The sequence below is a fragment of the Moschus berezovskii genome, chromosome 18, assembly GCF_049115385.1.
Source record: "Moschus berezovskii isolate FMDL1 chromosome 18, NW_MosBer_1.0, whole genome shotgun sequence".
NCBI classification, from domain to species: domain Eukaryota; kingdom Metazoa; phylum Chordata; class Mammalia; order Artiodactyla; family Moschidae; genus Moschus; species Moschus berezovskii.
Window position 1 is genome coordinate 71,053,484 of NC_142477.1, and position 22,666 is coordinate 71,076,149.

At 42.4% G+C, this 22,666-nt stretch overlaps 1 protein-coding gene across 1 annotated transcript in view; it reads right to left on the bottom strand.

Moving 5' to 3' along the window:
• Positions 1-5,337: 5,337 nt before the first annotated feature.
• The window catches only part of LOC129553171 (beta-hexosaminidase subunit beta-like), a 44,714-nt gene continuing 27,385 nt past the window's right edge, over positions 5,338-22,666 (bottom strand). The window contains exons 4-14 of the mRNA XM_055421858.2: positions 21,997-22,043; positions 21,604-21,714; positions 15,498-15,599; positions 13,339-13,468; positions 10,889-11,069; positions 10,183-10,269; positions 8,876-8,948; positions 7,898-8,072; positions 6,836-6,926; positions 6,575-6,679; positions 5,338-5,991 (exon numbers count right to left, since the gene is read on the bottom strand). Coding sequence (XP_055277833.2) covers positions 5,931-5,991; positions 6,575-6,679; positions 6,836-6,926; positions 7,898-8,072; positions 8,876-8,948; positions 10,183-10,269; positions 10,889-11,069; positions 13,339-13,468; positions 15,498-15,599; positions 21,604-21,714; positions 21,997-22,043 — 1,163 coding nt within the window. The 3' untranslated portion in view covers positions 5,338-5,930. The remainder of the gene's footprint in view (positions 5,992-6,574; positions 6,680-6,835; positions 6,927-7,897; positions 8,073-8,875; positions 8,949-10,182; positions 10,270-10,888; positions 11,070-13,338; positions 13,469-15,497; positions 15,600-21,603; positions 21,715-21,996; positions 22,044-22,666) is intronic.

A 22,666-nucleotide genomic window follows, 5' to 3' on the forward strand; every position in this document is an offset into this window, starting at 1 on the left:
AGGATTTTCCAGACCCAGGAATCAAACCCAATTCTCTTGAATTGCAGGCGGATTCTTTACCACTGAGTCCCCAGGGCAGACCCCTTCATCCCCTTACTTCCCAGGTGAGTTACTGAATCTGCCCTTTAGAACTCAGGAAAGGTCTTTCAGCCTCCTTGATGTCTATTTCCCACAAACAAGAAATGGAGGGCAGGGAAAACATTTGTCCCCTGGAGGGTACCACAGGATCCTGCTCATTTCAATCAGTTTTCTGTACCTTGCAAGACTGTCATAAGGTCCATTTAGTCAAAGCTATGGTTTTCCTGATAGTCATGTATGGATGTGAGAGTTGGACCATGAAGAAGGCTGAGTGCTAAAGAATTGATGCTCTCGAACTGTGAAGCTGGAGAAGACTCTTGAGAGTCCATTTGACTGCAAGGATATCAAACGAGTCAATCCTACCAGAAATTAACCCTTCATCGGAAGGTCTGATGTTGAAGCTGAAGCTCCAGTACTTTAACCACCTGAAGTGAAGAGTCGACTCACTGGAAAAAACCCTGATGCTGGGAAAGATTGAGGGTATGAGGAGAAGGGCAACAGAGGATGAGATGGTTGGATGGCATCACTGAATCAATGGACATAAGTTTGAGAAAACTCTGGGAGATAGTGAAAGACAGGGAGGCCTGGCGTGCTGCAGTCCATGGGGTCCCAAAGAGTTGGACACAACTTAGTGACTGAACAACAAACAACAAGGCTATTATAAGGATTTGAGACACCATGTGTAAAGCAACTGGTTAAATAAACGCTTTTAAAATGATAGTGGAACTTCCCTGATGGTCCAGTGATCTGCCTTCCTGTGCAGGGAACTCAGGCTCAATTCCTGGTTGGCAAATGAAGATCCCATATGCCATGGGGCAACTAAGCCCACTTGGAGCAACAAAGATCGCACGTGATGCAACTAAGACCTGACAGCCAAAATAAAAATTAAATATGTAAATAAATATTAAAAAATAAAATGACAGCCAAAAATAAAAATTAAGTAAATAAAAAAGGGAAAATGATAGCTTCTCTGAGTCCCCAGGAAGCTACTGCTGTGAGCAGACTGCACATAGAAATACTGAAATGGAGCAGAACCCTTTGGGCCCTGGGACAGAGCCCCCATGTGCTCTGCTGAAGTGCCTTTCTGAAGTACCTAGATCAGAGTATATGATAGCTGAGTTGTTTTACAGGTATGAAAACCCCCACCAAATGGGAGAAGCTAACTGCTTAACACCCATGAGCACACAACCTCCAGGCCTACTGGAGCCTGAGGACTGATGGTGCTAACCCGGTGACTCTGTGAGCTCACCGTCAGCCAAGTAGAGAGCTGTGCACAAGCTGGTCACATGTCCCGCGGCCTCCCTCACCTTGCCTTTAAAACTGCTTTGCTGAAACCCTTCAGGGCACTCAGGCTTCCTGAGTACTAGCTGTCCTGAATTCCTTGTGTGGTGCCCGGCAAGAAACACTGTATTTTCCCTCACCACAATCCCGTGTGTCACCAGGTTGGTTTTACTGTGCCAGGGCAAGTGAACCCAAGTTTGGAATCGTAAAATAATTATGCCAAGTAAAAAAAGAAGCTCAAAGAAGAAAACATCCTGAATGATTTCTAAAAATTTTAGAGAATGTGAACTAATCTTTGATGACAAAAGCAGGTGAGCAGTTTGTCTGGACAGGTGGAAAGGAGGGAGTGGGGTGAGGCAAGGGAGGGCAGGGGTCAGGGAAGGGATTACACAAGGGCAGGAAGAAACATTCCGGGGTGATGGATATGACATGTTTTGTTATCTTGATGGTGGTGAAGGTTCCACTGTTACATACCTAAAACTTGCCCAATGGTTGTTCAGTTGTTCAGTCACTTCCAACTCTTTGTGACCCCTCTTTTTGACTTTGGAAAGAAGCTAAATGTCGCTGAAATTCAGCCTCTGTTCACAGGTGCTGAATAGAAATGTGGAGACAAGAGTTTTTGGTGAAACAGGAAAGAGTAGCTTTTATTGTTTTGCCAGGCAAAGGGGGCCATGGTAAGCCAATGACCTCAAGACTGTAACCCACTATGGTGTCTCAGGAGTAGGCTGTTTCAACAAGTCTATGGTCTGTTCTTGTGGTTGGCAGTTTTCATCGGGAGGGTGTCTGCTTCCTGTAAAAACAATTTGGGAATGTATCTCAGGCCTTTATATCTTTAAGGGAACTGTGAGTTTGGTAATTCTGCTTTGTGACAGATTTATAGTCTGAATTGTTACCGGTTCCCTAGCCCAACAGCTATCCTTGTTTCTACATCTTCACATTTCCCAATCATTAACTCTTGAGTTGGCATTTTACTTCAAAAGACAAGGACACAGGCTTTTACACAGTTTCCTTAATTGTTGAGCTGTGATGTTTTGGAGGCTGTGGGTACAGTGGGAGCATTCTAGACATGGAAAGATTAAAGAAGGCAGGGGGTGTTGAAATTAGGGTTGTAAAGTAAAACAGACCGACTGTAGGGAAGCCTATAAGAAACTACACTGAGGAATTTGAGATTTGTTTTGAGAACTGTGGTAAATGGTTTAAAAATTTTGAAGAGAGCAGCGTAATCCTTAGAATATAGGAGGGACTGGAGTATGGAGAGCCTCAGGGAATAGACCAGATTTGGGCTAGAATATCAGCAATAGGAATACAAATCTTACAGCTTACCTTGGGGAAAAAGGAAATCAAAGATGTATGGCCGGGTAAACTAAAGGCTAGTGACGCCATCAACACAAAGGGGAAAGAGCAGGTGAGTGTTTGCAAGAGGAGCTAATGAGCTCAGTGTGGGCCACATTGGGTTGCTGCAGGATACTCAGACGTCAACCCGGGGCAGGCCAGTGGACTACAGGGAGCACCCAAAGCCTGTGGCTCGAGCACAGCTTGGAGATTTTGAGGCAGCTCTGTAGAAGCTGTTTTTGATGCTCCGTAACTACGCAGTGTTGCCAAGGAAAATGCTGTGAAAAGAGGAGTAAGGACAGACCCACCAGTACAATACCGCCTGTTCAGTCACACAGAACTCTGTCCTTTCCTCAGATGGAGCATTATTCCTCTGAATTTTTAGTCTTGTCCCCGTCCATTATGTTATTCGAAAAGATACACTGTGAAGTGGCAGGAAGCTTAGGGTAAGAATTGCAAAAATACATACAATGTATTTAGTTGTTTGTGTGAACTGTCATTATTTTTTCGTAATGTTTTCATTCAAGGATTATTAGATACTTTTTCTCTAGCTGAGTCATTTCAGTTGATAGTGATATTAAAGGCTTAATCACCTGCAAAGAACTGAAATTATGCTTTTACTATATATGTGTGCTATGGTTTTCTGAAATTTCTGCGATAAAGAGAATATACTGCTGTTTCTACCAACCTGCCCATTTTCCATGATCGTGAAGGTAGCAGGGAGAGGGGAAGGCGGAGGTGCTGCGGTGTGGGGAACAGAAGCGTCCGAGGCTCAGGGCATTACTGGACGACAGAGGCGATGGCACCGCCGGTCCTGAGCGGGTGGGGGCAGGTGAGCAGAGAGAGGATGGTCAGCCAGAGCCAGATAGGGGAGAGGCCACATTCCAGAGCCATCGCTCTTTGATCTGGCTTCCACTGCTGAACCCAAGATTGTTACACCCCACCTGACAACCAAACAGGCTTAGAATATATAAGAAACTGTCCTACTATGTTTTAACCCTGGTAGGCCAGGGGAGCCGGTTACCCTTTAAAGCAGACCCATCAGCAGTTAACAGTGCTTGCCAACACCCTCCAAATCCAAGTGCCAGCTTGGCTGATGGAATGCTGCTGTACAGACAGTCTGGCTGCGACCCCAGTACGTCTTTATTCCTCTGCTGCCTCCCCAGTTTTTCTCCACTTCCTGTTTGCCTGATGCTGTTTTAGCTTTTCTCAGTTTCTGTGTGCGCTTGTTCTTCTTGGCCTTTGAGATCTAAATTTCTGAATAGAATTCTGTTTTACACTGCTTACTGTGTTTTTGGCTGTCTCCTTTATTTCCCTCCTTGATTGCCCTGTCTTGTCGCATGCACTGTAACTGTAGGTTTCAAATATAAAAGAGGAGATATATGAAGGAAATACGTCTTTGGGAGGGGACAACCATTTTCTTTCCGTGTGTCTTGGGGAGGGAACCATTTTCTTTCTGTGTGTCTTTGGGAGGGGAGAACCATTTTCTTTCCCTGTGTCTTGGGGAGGGGAGAACCATTTTCTTTCCCTGTGTCTTTGGGAGGGGAGAACCATTTTCTATCTGTGTGTCTTTGGGAGGGGAGAACCATTTTCTTTCCCTGTGTCTTTGGGAGGGAACCATTTTCTTTCTGTGTGTCTTTGGGAGGGGAAAAGCATTTTCTTTCCATGTCTCTGGGCACGTGTTCACAGGTACTCTGCAAATCAGACTTTACCAGGCATCCTCTTGCAGCACGTCCGTGCAGGCAGGCGCACACCTGACATGAGGTCTCAGGTGTCCTGCTGGCATGCCTGTGCGAGCAGACGCTGGTGTTCTGGACTTCTTACACAGAGCGTCAAGGCAGGCTTCTGTCTCTTTCTAGAGGCTCTGTGCTTAAGAGTATTTAAGTTTTTACGAATCTTCCCTTCATAACAGAAATCTGATCTGCAGCCTAAGGAGGAGGAGTTAACATCCTTTCATTCCCTTAGGCTCTGAAGAAAGCTGATAAGCAAATTTTGGAGCCCCTGATGAACCTTGAGGTGACAGTGACCAGAGATTACCTCAGCCCTGTCCTGGCAGACCTGGCTCAGAGAAGAGGGAACATTCAGGAAATCCAGTCTCGCCAAGACAACAGAGTTGTTATTGGATTTGTTCCCTTAGCAGAAATCATGGTAGGTACTCTGTGACTAAATCTACATATTTTACATAAATTGCTGGAGAAATCCCAGGGATTATATCAGCACGGGTGTGGATGTGTCGGGGAGGGCTTTCCAGTCCTCCACAGAGTTTGAGGTGTGCTCTGCCAAAACGTGTCATCAGCCTAAATGACCGTTTTCCCATCCTAAGCACAGATTTACTTCTACTACTGCTGGCTCTCAGTCAATTCTTCGTGTCATTCTCGTCCCCGCCAGCCTCTGCTGCTCTAGGACAGGCATCTGCGTGCCAGCAGAGGCTTTTACCGAACGTTGGAACTGGGGAATACTTCTGAAGTACAGCCCCGCTCCTAGTTTCCTGTCCTCCACGGTACTTAACAAATTTTTCCTGATAATGGTCAAAAGATGTGCAGGGAGAGATCTGAGGCTTAAATTTGCAGAGATAACTAAATTAAATTATTTTTATTAGGGTTATTCAACTGTGCTTCGAACCTTAACATCAGGCTCAGCTACTTTTGCCTTCAGTTCAGTTTAGTTCAGTTGCTCAGTCGTGTCCGACTTTGCGACCCCATGAATCACAGCACGCCAGGCCTCCCTGTCCATCACCAACTCCAAGAGCTGTCTAATTATCAAGCCATGAATCCTCAAGACCAAAGTACGCTGCTCAGCCAGAGAAATGTTCTGTCCTGAGTCCTTGGAGAGAAACTCAGAGCACCTACCTACTTTGTTTTCAGAAAGAACAATTTAAAGAACTTGAAAAGACGCTGACACTGGTGCTGTTCATTCTACTTTATAGCATGAGAAATGTGCTTTGATGTTGACAGTTAATGTCCCTGAGCGGTATTGTGTGTCTAGTAATTATCACTGTTGGTAGTTTAGATTCAGTCTTTTGGAATACACTGAGTGATAGACATCACAAGGTTTTTGGTTGGTTGATATTACGCTTCTCTCACAAGAAAGATGTTAGCCTTCTAATGTATAATGAGATGGAGGTTCAATCAATAAAAAGATATTTTATTCAAAAACATGATTTTTAAAATCAGGTTGATTGATTGTAGTATGGATTGACTGTGGGCTTTCCCATATTTTTCTTCCGTTTCAGCTCGTTTTTACATTCTGCCCCCATCATCACAATATCCAGTAAAGAGAGGTTGTGCAGCTATTCCTCGTCTGTAGGACAAGTATAAACAAAAGATGTTTTAGACTGATGTAATTCATCTCTGTCTTAAGAAACTTAGTAGCTCAGGTCAGAATCACTAAACCATACCATTAATTACTGGAGAGATTCATAATTAATGGAGAAACAGTTGCCAATTTTTCCTAATTAGATCACTACCTGTTGGGTCACATACATTTCCATTTATAGCAAAAAAAAAAAAATCCCAATAAGGTAGCTAACACTAAATAAGTTAAAAAAAAAAAAATCACCCTGTACCTAACAGTATCCTAGCCTGACAAATGGAGAAGGCAATGGCAACCCACTCCAGTACTCTTGCCTGGAAAATCCTGTGCACGGAGGAGCCTTGTGGGCTGCAGTCCATGGGGGTCGCAAAGTCGGACACGACTGAGCGACTTCACTTTCACTTTTCACTTTCATGCACTGGAGAAGGAAATGGCAACCCACTCCAGTGTTCTTGCCTGGAGAATCCCAGGGACAGGGGAGCCTGGTGGGCTGCCATCTATGGGGTCGCACAAAGTCGGACACGACTGAAGCGACTTAGCAGCAGCAGCCTGACAAATAAATGTGTCTCACCTGACCATTCTGCAGCGGTGTCTTGTTAGTCTCCTGGAGGCATCCTCCAGGTCTGTGACTTCTTGGTGACTCCAGAGTCTCTCACCAACAGCACTTGCCCGAGGCCTAAAATTTAAACCACATGTCCCCCAAGATAGTTTACATTCATGTTTTCTTCAAGCAGCAAAACACACACTTGGGCAAGTTTCTAGTGCTTCCTGTTTGGGTGGAGAAGAGAAACCCAGGCACCTCAGTCCACATGTTCTCCCTTAGATTCCATACCATAATCTTGGAGTAAGGTTAGTTGCATCCACATACTCTCCCCATAGGCAGGCTTCTCCACCGATGACAAGCTTTTTCTGCTCCGGAGTACCTAGATTATAATCAGTGATGTGAGTTAGGTAGTTGCAACCTGAGGCTCACACACAGAGGCAGTGCTGATTTCTGCTGATAGCCTGGGGCAAGGCTTCTCCCTCGGAGTCAGGGGGACCTTGGGCAAAGTTCACAGCTGTGGCACAAAAAATGGTGGCACGCTTTATTGTCACAACTGACCCCGTGGTTCACAGAGTATTTGTTAGCGTGTGTCGACTAAGGTAGCAGGCCAGGAGGAAAGAGACCATTTTATCTTGGTTTTCTGCAAACTTATTTGGACACCAGAAGCACTTCCCCTGGTTGCCTGTGAACAGTGTGCCAAGGCCGGCCAGGTGGACTGTGCTGGTGACCGCCGCTCCTGCCTTCACCTGTCTTTTGGTGTCAAAGAGACTAGCTATCCACAGTAATTGTAACTCTTGATTCTCAGAAAATGCTTTTAGAGAAACCGTCCCTGACAGACCTACAGTTTTGAAACTTTTTAAACACCAGACACCTTTCCTCAAAGGAAATTGTAAAAGTCTAGTGTACAAAACTGGGCAAAGCAGAACTGTTCTTAAGGGGGTTTGAGAGCCTGGAGCCCCCCCACTCAGACATGCCCACCGCCAAGGATGCCTGCTCCTCAGACCCCGGAAGCCACCGAACAGGACGCGATCCCTACTTAGGTGTCTTACTTTGCAGAGGCAGCTCAGAGGAGAGACAAGGCTCATGCAGTCAGGCATCTTTAAATGCATGGTGACAAGTCTTATCAGTGTAAGGGAATCTCACTTTAAAAGTTCCTTCATTTAGGAAAAATACGGTTTCTTTATGAAGTTTAAAATGATAACAGTTCAGTCTGTTGGATTATACACAAGGAAAATCAAGGATCAAACATAAAAGGGAGGCAAGTAGGTGGTACCTAGGTAAAGATTCCCTGGAGGGAGGAGAGGGTTTGAAAAACCTAACACGTCAAGTAACGGTGGTTGCTTTACTTACCAGCAAAGTTAAGAGGCTCCACAGAGTAGTACCGTCTCCAGTCTTGTCCATAACTGATCACATCTAAGTACCAAGGAGCAGAAATGATCACAGGGAAGCCAGCTGCTGTAACTTTACCCAGTTCCATATAGAAGTTGTTCATTTTCCATACTTGAACTACTGTGCCTGGTTTAAGCTATTAAAGTTACAAATGAAATATGTATTAGGTCTCACAGCTACAGGAGATGAAATTAAAAGTCTAAGGCATTGAAGCTAATAACTTTTCAAGATCCTTGAATAAAGCAATGTTTTCTTCTTTCCCCTTTTTTCTTTGAGGTAATATCTAATGCTATTTGTAATAACAGGGACACAGACATTTCATCCAACGTTTTAATTTTTTACCTTTTGTCTATATACAATACCATGTAGGTGTAATAAATTAAGGCTTTAGGCCCCTTTCTACCACACTATTTTACTTACTTTGGAACTTAGAGGATGCCACTAACCCTTCTGGAAACATAGTACAAGTAGCTGGACTTTCAAATTCTCAGTTGCCCCAAAGGAAAATAAAGAATTCTGATTATGTCAGAGAGAAATACCATTTAAAATAAAACATGTACTTGACAGTGATACTTAAAACAAAATGAAGGTTACGTTAAGAGCTACAAAGAGTCACTCTTATCTGTTTGTTCTGCCCTTCTGAAAAAAGGACCATTTCTCAAAGTGCTTCAATCTGTCACTAGAATGAGATGGAGAGGGAGGAGGGAAGACGGGGGAGGCGAGCAGGGGGCAGCACTGAGGAATGCGGAAATGGAAGAAATCAAATCAACACCATGAGCACTGGTGCCGGCGCGCGGCTCTCGCCTCACAGCAGCGTAAACGGAAAGGGAGGCTAGCTTCCCCCAGCATCACGGGGAAAGCTTCGGGTTCCTTCCGCCCAAGGGGTTAGAGTGTTGTCTCGTATTGTCAGAACCATGCACAGTATTGGTAACCTCTCACCTTGCCTTCATCATCATAAACTTCTTGCCAGACTGTGGATCTCTTGTTCATGGCTGAAATCATATCCAAAACCCTACCATTGAAAAAAATTACAAAGTTATTTCAGATCACAAACTTAGCAATGTGTGAAGAATGCACATTTTATACCAGAGACTGCAACCCTGAGAGATGCCTTTCAGTATGTGCACGCGAAGCCACCTCAGGGTCCGACTGTCTGCGACCCCATGGACTGCAGCCCACCAGGTCCTCTGTCCATGGTATCCCCAGGCCAGAATACCGGAGTGGGCTGCCTTTCCCTTCTCCAGGGGATCTTCCCAACCCAGGGATTGAACCCAGGTCTCCTGCATTGCAGGTGGATTCTATACCAGCTGAGCCACAAGGGAAGCCCCTTTTTACATTGGTAAAGCAGTGCTTAAAAAATAGTAAAAAAGTATGTAACCATATGCATGTGTGCTCAGTCGTGTCCAACTCTTTGTAAACCCATGAACTGTAGCCCGCCATGCTCCTCTGTCCATGGGTTTTCTAGGCAGGAATACTCGAGTAGGTTATCCTTTCCTCTTACAGGGGATCTTCCCAACCCAGGGATCGAATCCACATCTCATGCACTGCGGGCAGATTCTTCACCGCTGAGCCATCAGGAAGCCCATGAAACCCTATGTGCCCCAAGAAGTCACCAGTAATTACTGTCTGGCTCTTTACAAAATAAGTTTACGACTCTTTACCATAGGGCAGCACTGTCTAGCAGATCTTTATCTGCAGGGATGGAAATGTTCTATATACGTACTTTCTAATATGGTAGCACTAGTCTCATCTAGCTGCTGGCTCCTGAACACATGAAATGTGGCTAATGTGACTGAGGAACTGAATTTTTAATTTTCTTCAAGTATAATTTAAATACAGCCACATGTGCTTGTGGCTGCCATACCAGACAGCACAGGTATAAAGTAAAAGCAATGCTGGAGTTGACAAAATGAATTCCAAGGAGCTAGATGGTGATGAAGCCATCACAGGGTAGCCAGGGTATTGAGCTGAGTTCACAGAACAGATAACAGTTACCAACCTATGTCTCAACAGTTACTGCAAAAGGATTAGAGTCACCACGTTATTGATTTAAAGAGAATAATGTATATTGCACCCTCCTTTATGATTTTTCATCTGTACTTTGTGTAAGAAAGATTATAACATGGACACTTTGAAAAGGAATGGAGAGAAAATGAGAAAACAAAATAATACTAAATAAGAGTACTATTAAACTTTTACAAAAGGCACTGATGAAATAAAAAGAAGTAGGCTTTCAAGTAACTTACATCTGCATATAGAAAGACTGTAGTTTCCCAAATTTTTTGCGAAAACCTTTGTTTTTCATGAAATGCAGGACTGCTGGATTGGACTTCCTTAAACAAAACCAGTGATTAAAATTTCATTAAAAGTTCAATATGCCCAGTCTTTTTCAAGCAAAATATATCCCCAACATCATTTATACCGATGGAAATCTATTAAAGTTTGTAAGGAGTAAAATAAGCCTAATTATGACTAAAGTAAGCCTAAAATAAGCCTAATTACACCCAAAATAAGTCTAAAATTTAATTATGAGTTATCTTAGCTTTCCACTGCAAATAATTTTTTTAGAAGCTGATATCCTGTAAAAATGGCTTTCCCTAAGCTCGCACGTCTTTCTTCCATCTAAGGCTATTTGCACAGAAGATTTTTACTAGAAAAATCTCTCCCACTTAATCATTACCCTCTTCACTAAAGCTATTCTTGTTCTCTATTTAGTTTTTTTTTAAATTCCCATTTTCTTCTGCATCTTAATTCTCCTTCCTCCAGGCTTCTGTCAATAGCATCTGTATGTGAATTCTGTGAACAATTCACCGTCTTAGGAGTTCTGCTGCCAGATTAACACCTCACAGAGATGTTCCCCGAGTCTTCCCTTTTCCCAGGGACACCTCTACACCTACTTCAAAGATAACAGGTTTTAGAAAAGGGGAGGGAGCAGTTATCAGATTTCCATACCAACAATCAAAATTTACTTCATCTCCTCCCAGATGAATGAATTCATCTGGAAACACAGTACTAATTTCTTTGAAAAGTTTAGACAGGAAGCTGTAAGTTGAATTCAAAATAGGGTTTATAGGTCCAAAAGTCCCAGATGGCTCTCTCGCATGATAACATGGAGTCAGGATGTCTGTCTGGCCTAGAAGGAAACATGGAGAATCTTGTCTGAAGTAGCAGTTCAGTCACAAAGACAAGGCTTTGCATGTGATTATACAACTTTATTTTGTTGAAGATGGTTAAGAGATTTTATACAGAAAAAGATAAGTGTGTTTACTCAGAGTTACTTTGGTGATTTCTTAAGAAAAGGGAGAACTAATTCCTGAATACTGCCCCTGTGCCGCTTTGTTTCCCTTTCCATCAGCCTCTCTGAGATAGTATCCATTTCAGATACTATCTCAAATATTGGTAGCTGGTGGTTTAGTCGCTAAGTTGTATCCAACTGTTGCAACCCATGGACTGTAGCCCGCCAGGCTCCTCTGTCCATGGGATTCTCCAGGCAAGAATACTGGAACTGGTTGCCATTTCCTTCTCCAGAGGATCTTCCCGACCTGGGAATCGAACCTGGGTTTCCTTCACTGTAGGCAGATTTTTTACCAACTGAGCTACAAGGGAAGCCCCATCTCAAATATCAAGGGCTCCCAAATCTTCAGCTTGCCCCAATCCTTTTCCTCAAGTTTCAAACCATATTTCAAATTCCCTGCTGAACACAATTAGCTTCACTTCAAATATAATCCAAGAGGGCTTCCTCGGTGGGTCAGAGGTAGAGAATCTGCCTGCCAATGCAGGAGGCACAGGTTCGATCCCTGGTCTGGGAAGATCCCATATGCGGAGCGACTAAGCCCATGCGCCACAACTACTGAGCCCACCTGCCACAACCAGAGCAGCCCCCGCTCGCTGCAACCACAGAAAACCCTGCGCTGCACAAGACCCAGCACAGCCCAGATAAACAAATAAAAAATGCATCTAACAAAAACCAGTCTCAGCCCCAAACTCCTTCTGTAGCTTCCCAATTTTCACATTCTGGTAAGCGAGCCACCATCCCACCAACTCGCTCGTCCCTCTCCTGCTGGAGTCAGTCAGTCGCCGAGTTCTATGGATTGTATTTCCAGAATGTCTCTCAGTTCGATACATTACTTGCCATCCCTGTTATCAGCATTCTGCTCTGGGACCTTCACTTCCAGTCTGTCACTTTCACCTAAGGTTCCCTGCACTGAGGCTCCCACCATGTCCCTCTTCTACCCTGAAGCTTTCACTGGCTTCCGTGTGTCCTGATGAAGTGCAAACTCCTCACCCAAGGCCTACCGTGCTACTTTTTCAGACTCATTTCCCACTATTCTGCATGTCTATTCTAATAATACTTATTGAACAATTATAAATGGAGGTACAGTGCTATGGCTTTATATTCATCTTTTAATCTTCAAAAACCATGACATGACAGCTACTACTAATACACCAGTTTAGAGATGGGAGTCTGAGAATGAGATGTTCTATAACTTGCCCATGGTCACTCAGTTTATAAATGCCAGAAAGTGAAAAGTGAAAGTGATATTCGCTCAGCTATGTCCGACGCTTTGTGACCCATGGACTGACTGACTCCTGACTGCCTGACTCCTGCCTGACTCCTGACTCCTGCCTGCCTGACTCCTCTGTCCATGGAATTCTTCAGGCAAGAATACTGGAGTGCATTGCCATGCCCTTCTCTAGGGGATCTTCCCCACCCAGGGATAAAACCTGGGTCTCCTGTACTGTAGGCAGATTCTTTACCATCTGAGCCACCAGGAAAGCCCATAAATGCCAGAAGCAGGACTCAAATCCCAGGCAGTCTAGATCCAGAAGCAGTTCTTAAGCACCCAGTAGTAAAGAATCCGCCTGCAATGCAGTTTGATTCCTGGGTGGGAAAGATCCCCTGGAGAAGGGACAGGCTACCCACTCCAGTATTCTTGCCTGGAGAATTCCCATGGGCAGAGGAGCCTGGGGGCCGCAGTCCATGGGGTTTCAAAGAGTCCGACACAACTGAGAGGCTCAGCACAGCACAGCACAGTACACACTGCTCTCTCCTGCACTGTCCTCCAGCTAAACGCCGTTCCTATTACTTCCTCTACCAGAAACAGGAATATATTCTCTGATCTCTCAAGAACATTTTAGGTGTTACTTCACTCATGTAACTGTTTAACTCACTTTTCACAGTCTACTTGTAATCATTTCTTGTTTTCTTGGGTCTATACTTTAGGCAATGCCTAGATACAGTGACCTGCTCACAACAGACATATCATAGTTACAGAATCACAACCATCAATAGTGCTGCCTTTGTGCAAATCACAAGTGAGAACAAAACAAGCAAACACCAAGTCATGAGATGCAGGAGCACACGTGTTCACTTTTAGCAGTTCATAAAACACACTCCTTACCTTTTCCCCAAGACGCCGTGTGTCCAGGGCTATCAAATTCTGGCAGGACACGAATCCCTCGTAATCGGGCATATTCAATCACTGTACGGACATCGTTTGGTGTATAAATATGAGACAAAGAATAGCTTCCCTGTAAAGGTCACATTTATTACAATTAAAATATGTGAGTTCTTTACAGTTCTGTTTGTACTTTGATATCTGCCAGCAGACTTTTCAGGTATCACCAAGTATTCAAGTCTTCTGTGATGTTGGATGACTCATTTAAATGATCTGTTTACTGTATCTTATCAGTAAGCTCTCAGCACACTGGGTTAATTCCAGATTTACTGACAGAACTATCTACTGACAGAACCAACACCTTGTTTTAGCAATGTCTACCATCACACTATTTCAACCTCGTGACCGTATAAAACAGAAATAAAATGTTCAACTTCAAAGTGAAAATTCCAAATATATTGCCCTTGTCAGTTTTAGAATCAAAATTCACACATTATTACAAAACATAGCTGCTGGCATTCAAGATCACTTAAATTGCTACCAGCAGTAAAAATTCCCCTTGAGATGCCCTGACTTTTTTTTTTAATTAAAGATTACCTCTGGTCCTGTCTTATGCTCTTGAAAAATTAGAACTCAGTATCAGTGGTCAATAAAGGTCCATTAAAAGTGTTACTACTGAGCGACTTCACTTTCACTTTTCACTTTCCACTTTTACACATTGGAGAAGGAAATGGCAACCCACTCCAGTGTTCTTGCCTGGAGAATCCCAGGGATGGGGGAGCCTGGTGGGCTGCCGTCTCTGGGGTCACACAGAGTCGGACACGACTGAAGTGACTTAGCAGCAGCAGCAGCAGCAGCAGCATGGCACATCTCTCAAGGCATAAATATATAAATATAAATAAATGCTCAACTCCTTAAAAAGTAGTCTTGCCTTCCCCAATCTGTACTGAAACAAGACCTGATCTAAGTTTATAGTAAATACAGGGGACAAAGAACATGTTGACACTAGAAAGGCAATAAACAAAACCCAAACTGTGGAAAACTACAAGTCAAATTTCCTCAATGAAAATAATAAAAGAAAAATACAAAGACATGGTCAGGAATGGCCACTGATAGAACAGATATGTTAACTGACCACAATATATGGAGTTTATTTGCATCCCACTGCAAATAAAAAACTTTTTTAAAGAAAAAGGCACTTGGGAAAACATGAATAATGCTTGGGTATCTGAATTATTGCTAATTTTTTAGCTGTGATAATGAGTTATTTTTAAACAGGCCTTTTTACCAATAAGAGATGATATCTGAGATTACCTTCAAAATAATGGTGGAGGGGGTATAGGTGTTGTAGGATTGGCCATTACTTGATTATTGAAGCTGAGTGAGGAGGAAATGGGAATTCATTAAATTCTACTTCTGTATATGTTTGAAGCTTTCCATACTAAAAGCAAAAAACAGGAGTGCTCCTAGGATTTCAATCCAAACCACATCGAAACTTTAAGGAAAGCTTTGGAATTGTGACCAGAGGACTAATTCAGGTCCTGGCTCTGCCCCTTCGTAACTGCAACCTGGCACGAGACACGCAGCCTCTCTTGCTGTCAGTAACCAGATCTGTAGTACACGGGATTCAGTGGGACAGTAGTGAGGCTTGCTCCCTGCTTCACTGGTCTGTAATTCAGTCAACTTGAACACTTCTAACACTACCGTTATTTTCTATGAAGGAGCCATTCACAGAGATGTGAAGAAGCTGTTATCTCTTAAGATTCCCTACTGCATACAGTTTTTTAGAGAGAAAAGAAGTTGTCATTTACAGAATTCAGAATAATTCTGTTTAAAAACTTATACAGTTGGGCTACTTGATAAATATCATTATTTAGCTTTATGTTAATTACAAATGCTTCAGGTCTCCTACATCCATTAAGCTTTTAAATTTGTATTGGTATAGCCCCATAAATATTTACATTTATGATAACAATTACAAAAGCAGACCAGTTTTGTGGACCTAAAATGCTCAGCAATAGCATATTAAAAATTTTAAACCACAAATATCTAACTTTTACACCTAAATTCTATCCATAATAAGAAACATTTAAGCTGCAAACTTCTAAGGAAACCATACCAAAAATTTTTGTACACCACCACCAACAACATGAATTACTCACTTTATTGCTTAATTCAGGAAAAGTGATGCTCTGATAAGGGAAAGATTGGTCATCCACTATGTGCCAGTGGAGAACATTAAACTTATTAAAAGCCATGGCATCCTGCAAGCAAACAGGTTGAAAATTTATATACCTTAACACCACAATGGGATTATCAACTCATACCTGTCAGAATGGCTATCATCAAAAAGAACACAACAAATGTAGGTGGGAATGCGGAGAAAAGGAAGCCCTCGTAAACTCTCAGTGGGAATGTACATTGGTACAGCCAACAGTTTGGATGTTTCCAAAAGACTAAAAATAAAACTCACCGGATGACCCAGCAATTCCACTCTTGGTATACCCAAAAAAACAAAACAACTAATCCCAAAAGATACATGTGCCCCAGGGTTCATAGCCACATTATTTACAATTGCCAAGATACAGAAGCAGCCTACGTGTTCATTAACAGATGAATGGATAAAGATGTGGTGTATGTATGTACAATGGGATTCTACGCTGCAATAAAAAAGAATGAAATTTTGCTATCTACAAGATGGATGGACTTGGAGGGCATTATACCAAGGAAAGGAAGTCAGACAGAGAAAGATAAAAACGGTGATAGCACTTATATGTGGAATCTAAAACATACAACAAACTAGTGACTTTAATAAAAAAAAAATTAAAAAAAAAGGAGACTCAGAAAGAACAAACCCAGTAGGGAGAGGAAAGGGAAAAATAACTACATACCACAGATATACATTCCAATTTATTAATACTTACTATATCCAGTTAGCAAAAACAAGACCAGGAGCTGACTGTGGCTCAGATCATGAACTCCTTATTGCGAAGTTCAGACTGAAATTGAAGAAAGTAGGGAAAACCACTAGACCATTCAGATATGACCTCAATCAAATCCCTTATGATTATACAGTGGAAGTGAGAAATAGATTTAAGGGACTAGATCTGATAGAGTGCCTGATGAACTCTGGATGGAGGTTCATGACATTGTACAGGAGACAGGGACCAAGACCATCCCCATGGAAAAGAAATGCAAAAAAGCAAAATGGCTGTCTGAGGAGGCCTTACAAATAGCTGTGAAAAGAAGAGAAGCGAAAAGCAAAGGAGAAAAGGAAAGATATAAGCATCTGAATGCAGAGTTCCAAAGAATAGCAAGGAGAGATAAGAAAGACTTCCTCAGTGATCAATGCAAAGAAATAGAGGAAAACAACAGAATAGGAAAAACAAGAGACCTCTTCAAGAAAATTAGAGATTCCAAGGGAACATTTCATGCAAAGATGGGCTCGATAAAGGACAGAAATGGTATGGACCTAACAGAAGCAGAAGATATTAAGAAGAGGTGGCAAGAATACACAGAAGAACTGTACAAAAAAGATCTTCCCGACCAAGATAGTCACGATAACGTGATCACTGACCTAGAGCCAGACATCTTGGAATGTGAAGTCAAGTGGGCCTTAGAAAGCATCACTACGAACAAAGCTAGTGGAGGTGATGGAATTCCAGTTGAGCTATTACAAGTCTTGAAAGATGATGCTGTGAAAGTGCTGCACTCAATATGCCAGCAGATTTGGAAAACTCAGCAGTGGCCACAGGACTGGAAGAGGTCAGTCTTCATTCCAATCCCAAAGAAAGGCAATGCCAAAGAATGCTCAAACTACCGGACAATTGCCCTCATCTCACACGCTAGCAAAGTCATGCTCAAAATTCTCCAAGCCAGGCTTCAGCAATATGTAAACCGTGAACTCCCAGATGTTCAAGCAGGTTTTAGAAAAGGCAGAGGCACCAGAGATCAAATTGCCAACATCCGCTGGATCATGGAGAAAGCAAGAGGGTTTCAGAAAAACATCTATTTCTGCTTCATTGACTATGCCAAAGCCTTTGACTGTGTGGATCACAATAAACTGGAACATTCTGAAAGAGATGGGAATCCCAGACCACCTGACCTGCCTCTTGAGAAACCTGTATGCAGGTCAGGAAGCAACAGTTAGAACAGGACATGGAACAACAGACTGGTTCCAAATAGGAAAAGGTGTACGTCAAGGTTGTATATTGTCACCTTGCTTATTTAACTTATATGCAGAGTACATCATGAGGAACGCTGGGCTGGAAGAAGCACAAGCTGGAGTCAAGATTGCTGGGAGAAATATCAATAACCTCAGATATGCAGATGACACTACCCTTATGGCAGAAAGTGAAGAGGAACTCAAAAGCCTCTTGATGAAAGTGAAAGAGGAGAGTGAAAAGGTTGGTTTGAAGCTCAACATTCAGAAAACAAAGATCATGGCATCTGGTCCCATCACTTCATGGGAAATAGATGGAAAAACAGTGGAAACAGTGTCAGACTTTGTTTTTTTGGGCTCCAAAATCACTGCAGATGCTGATTGCAGCCATGAAATTAAAAGACGCTTGCTCCTTGGAAGGAAAGTTATGACCAACCTTGATAGTATATTAAAAAGCAGAGACATTACTTTGCCAACCAAGGTCCGTCTAGTCAAGGCAATGGTTTTTCCCGTGGTCATGTATGGTTGTGAGAGTTGGACTGTGAAGAAGGCTGATCGCCGAAGAATCGATGCTTTTGAACTGTGGTGTTGGAGAAGACTCTTGAGAGTCCCTTATACTGCAAGGAGATCCAACCAGTCCATTCTAAAGGAGATCAATCCTGGATGTTCATTGGAGGGACTGATGCTAAAGCTGAAACTGCAATACTTTGGCCACCTCATGCGACGAGTTGACTCACTGGAAAAGACTCTGATGCTGGGAAAGGTTGGGGGCGGGAGGAGAAGGGGACGACGGAGAATGAGATGGCTGGATGGTATCACCGACTCTGTGGACATGAGTTTGAGTGTACTCCGGGAGTTGGTGATGGACAGGGAGGCCTGACGTGCTGTGATTCATGGGGTCGCGGAGAGTCGGACACGACTGAGCGACTGAACTGAACTGAACTGATATCCAGGATTGTTTCCAATGTGTCTGTTTCCTTTTAAAATTTCCTTTTCAACAAGGAAAGGATGTGAAGAAGTATAAATTTCTTTTCACTTTTCAAAAAGCCTATACACAATTCATATTATAAAGTAAAACTGTAACTTTGCCCTACTGGAAGAGAGCCAGCTCATGAATTCCCAGTAGCTCTTAGCGACCACTACTGCGGTGTTTGGGAATAGAGCAGAGGAAAAATGGGATTTACAATTCCCACAGTACTGAGATTTGAGTGCCAGCCCTTTCTTACAAGTGAAAGAAATTCAGTATGCACACAGCACAAACCCAAATTACATTCTCAGAAATTTTGGGGACACTGACACTGATTTTAGGTACACTCTGGAGGAATCAACAATATGTATATAAAAGATGATATGAAGAAAATGGAAATAAGTGGAGAGACTTTCCCTATCAGAGAATCAGAACGTATAGCCTCCCTCCTCAAGATGTGGCAAGATGGTGCAGCAGGAAGGCCCTCTTACTCACCTCCTGCCATAAACACAGCAAAATTACAGCTATTAAAGGCAATTAATCATGAGAAAGACCTGAAACTTGTAAGAAAAGATTTCTTCACAACTCAAGGTACAAACATGGAAACAGAAGGAGACAAGTAGGTGGGTCAAGACCCACAGTCCTGGGTAGATGACCCACAATGGGAGGCTATCACAGTTGCAAACGTTCTCCCCAAAGGGATGAATCCGAGCCCGCATCAGGCTCTGCAGACCAGGGGGTCCAACACTAGGACAGTGAGTCCCCCAAAACATCTATCACTGAAAGCCAGCAGGACATGAATACAGGAGAGCTGAAGGGCTACAAGAGATTGTGCTTTTCAAATTTCACAGGCTCTTAGTCCCAAGGCAGAGGCAGTCATTTTTTTTTTTAATTTATTTATTTTTTGTTGGAGGCAAATTATTTTACAACATTATATTGGTTGGTTTTACCATACATTGACATGAATTCACCCCAGGTGTACATGAGTTCCCCCTCCTGAACCCCCCTCCCACCTCTCTCCTCCCTTTATCCTCCCTCTGGGTCATCCCCGCACGCCAGCCCCAAGCATCCTGTAATGAGGCAGTCATTTTTAAGAAGCCCGGTCAGAACCACTTGCTGATGTTAGCCTCCCAGAGAGGCAGGAGACAACTGGGAGTCCCCTTGGGAACAAAAGCACTAGAGGGAGCCAATTGGGAGAGCTTGCTGAACTGGTGATCTCATCTGCTACTTTGGAGTCCTCACTCCAGACTCTCAGCAGCAGAGACTTAACTGCCATCAACAGGCCAGCGCCAGTCCTGGAAGCCAGTCCCACAGGCAGCTGCCCCAGGGCCCAGCTCTGCCCACCCATGGAGCAGCAGCCCCCACAGGAGGCAGGGCCTGCTATTCATGAACCTTATGGGAACGGAATCCAAACATAACACTAAAGATAGCCATCACATGGCAAGGGAAGAGAGCAAAAAAGATAAAAGGAACAAAAAAGAACTATGGAAACACCCCAAAACAATGAACAAAATGACAGTACATATATATCCATCAATGATAACTTTAAATAGACTAAGTTCTCCAATCAGAATAGACTGGACTCAGCCATAAAAAAATGAAATCTTGCCATTGTGACAACATGGGTAACTCTGGAGGATATGATGTTAAATACATCAGAGACACATCAGAGAAAGACAAATTCCAAGGATCTCTCTCATCTGTGAAACCTAAAAAGCAAAATGAAACAAAAACAGACTCAAATACAGAGCGGTTGCCAGGAGCGTAAGGGGGTGGGTGAAAATAGGTGAAGAGGACTATGAGGAACGAACCTCCAGCTGCACAGTAAATAAGCCCTGGGAGTGTAACAATATCGCTGTAACACTATGGGGATAGATGGATACCAGACTCATCCTGGTGGTCACTTCATAACGTATGCTAATGTCAAGCCATGATTTAGTATGCCTGGAACGAACAGAATACTGTACATCAACTACATTTCAATTGGAAAAGAATCATGTGTTAATTCATGCTTCAAGTCTAAAATGAGATAAATGGGACATAAAAATTTATGTCAGTCTTTGGTAAATGAGATTATGGGATCACTACTTTATGTATATCTATGTTCAAACTTGTTTTTACACTAAGCCTGTATTTCTTTCATTAAAAATTACAATTATGTCTTTTGAATAAAAAAATCAAGGTTTTAATGTAAATGTATAAATAACTTTTTTATAACATGCTATGTTCATAAATGATTTGATGAAGGTGCAGGAAAACGTCCTGATCCTCATAAACTGACAGTGATGGGAGGGCTGAACCAATAAAAAACCAGGAAGAGAAAAGAGTTGCGTCAGCTTTGCTTCCCAGCTCCCACCACCTGAGGTTCCATATTTCTTTGGCACATTTTCTTAGTTACAAAGCTGCTCTCAGATTCCTTTCTAGGCCACTGAAAAAACAGTAAGTGGAGGTCACAAAATTAATGGTCAGTAACTGGAGATACTGAAGAAGAAAACAGCAACCCACTAGTTTTCCTGCCTGGGAAATCCCATGGACAGAGCAGCCTGGTGGGCTACAGTCCCTGGGGTCACAAGAGTCGGAAGGAGTAACTCCACAGCAACAGCAGCAGCAACTAGAGGTAACGTATTCCTCATGAAAAGTCTCGACCCATGATTTGACAACTGAGATTTACACAGAGGGCCAATGCTGCTGCTGCTGCTGCTAAGTCACTTCAGTCGTGTCCAACTCTGTGTGACCCCATAGACGGAAGCCCACCAGGCTCCCCCGTCCCTGGGATTTTCTAGGCAAGAACACTGGAGCGGGTTGCCATTGCCTTCTCCATAGAGGGCCCATCGGCAGCATGAAAGCTGAGTGTTTTTCTTAACAACGCTGACCAAGCACTGGGTAGCCTCTCCCCCACCTCAGTGAAAACAAGAGGGTGACTCCCTAGGGGAGCCTCCACTCCTCTGCAGAGGAAATATATTTCTCAGGCAAGGGAGGGAAGAAAGTCCACTGCTTATACTTAGTATACCGAAATACATTAGTATACAGAAAATGAATCCCTGGTTCCAATCAGCACAACAGCATAGTGACCAACATAAGGTAACAACATAAAAGAACACTTCTTCAGAACAGACAATGAATTAAAATAATTACCTACCAGAGTTTTCAGAATAGTCTTAATGGGCAGAAAGTGTCTAGCTGTATCAATTAAAATTCCTCTATGAGGAAACCTTGGTGAATCTACAATGTTGGATTCATTGGCAATGAACTAGAAGACAAAAGGAAGCTTTCATTTATTTTTATTTTTAGAATTTTCTCTTGAGTTCAATGAAGATTACACCTGTCTATGCAAGTATGGGATAATTTAAAACCAAAAGTGCAAAATTAATTTAAAACCAAAGTGCAAAAATTACATTTCCATCTAAGAGACACACTTGGGGAGAAGAAACATTCAAGAAGCAATAAATAGCTAAAAAGTTTACATTTTTCCTATAGAATGTTTTATTATGTCTACCCAATAGTGTTAGTAACATACAATAATCATACTTACAGTCCCATAAGAATCTTGATAAATCAACTGGCTAAAAGTCTCTAAACCTGAGGAAAATAAAATTTATAATTTATTGCATTAATTTATAAAGAAAACAATAAAAGATATATTATCGAAGCATAGAACCATAACCAGGAAAGGCAAATAAAATTAAATATGTTATACTCTGTAACATATTCTCTAAAATCAAGGCTCAATTTTAAAAAATCCCTGTTGCTATCAAATAAAAATGTTTTACTTAATTGTGCCCATACCATTATTTCTGTTTTAATGATAAACACAAAAAAATAGTGTTTTAAGAAAACAAAATTCCAGTTCCTTAATAAATTTATAGCATTATAAGAAATAATTTTTATAATAGAATATTATAGGCACTTTCGAAGGTACCTAAACTTAACAGAGGGCAAAGAGGCTCTTTTCATGTACATTATACATGAAAGTATAAAGGCCCAACTTACAGTGTTTTATTTATAACAGCAGAGACTCTTTTTTATGCATGCGGACTGTTCCCTATATTATACGCCAATTCCTCTATCTAGCCTCGACTTTACCAAAATTCATGGTTTTAGCTGACAACTACATTGCCAAGGAAAATTTTAACCTAAGAATACAGGGATACTTCAGTTTCTTGCATTTCACAGATAACTGTGTTTTTTACAAATCAAAGGTT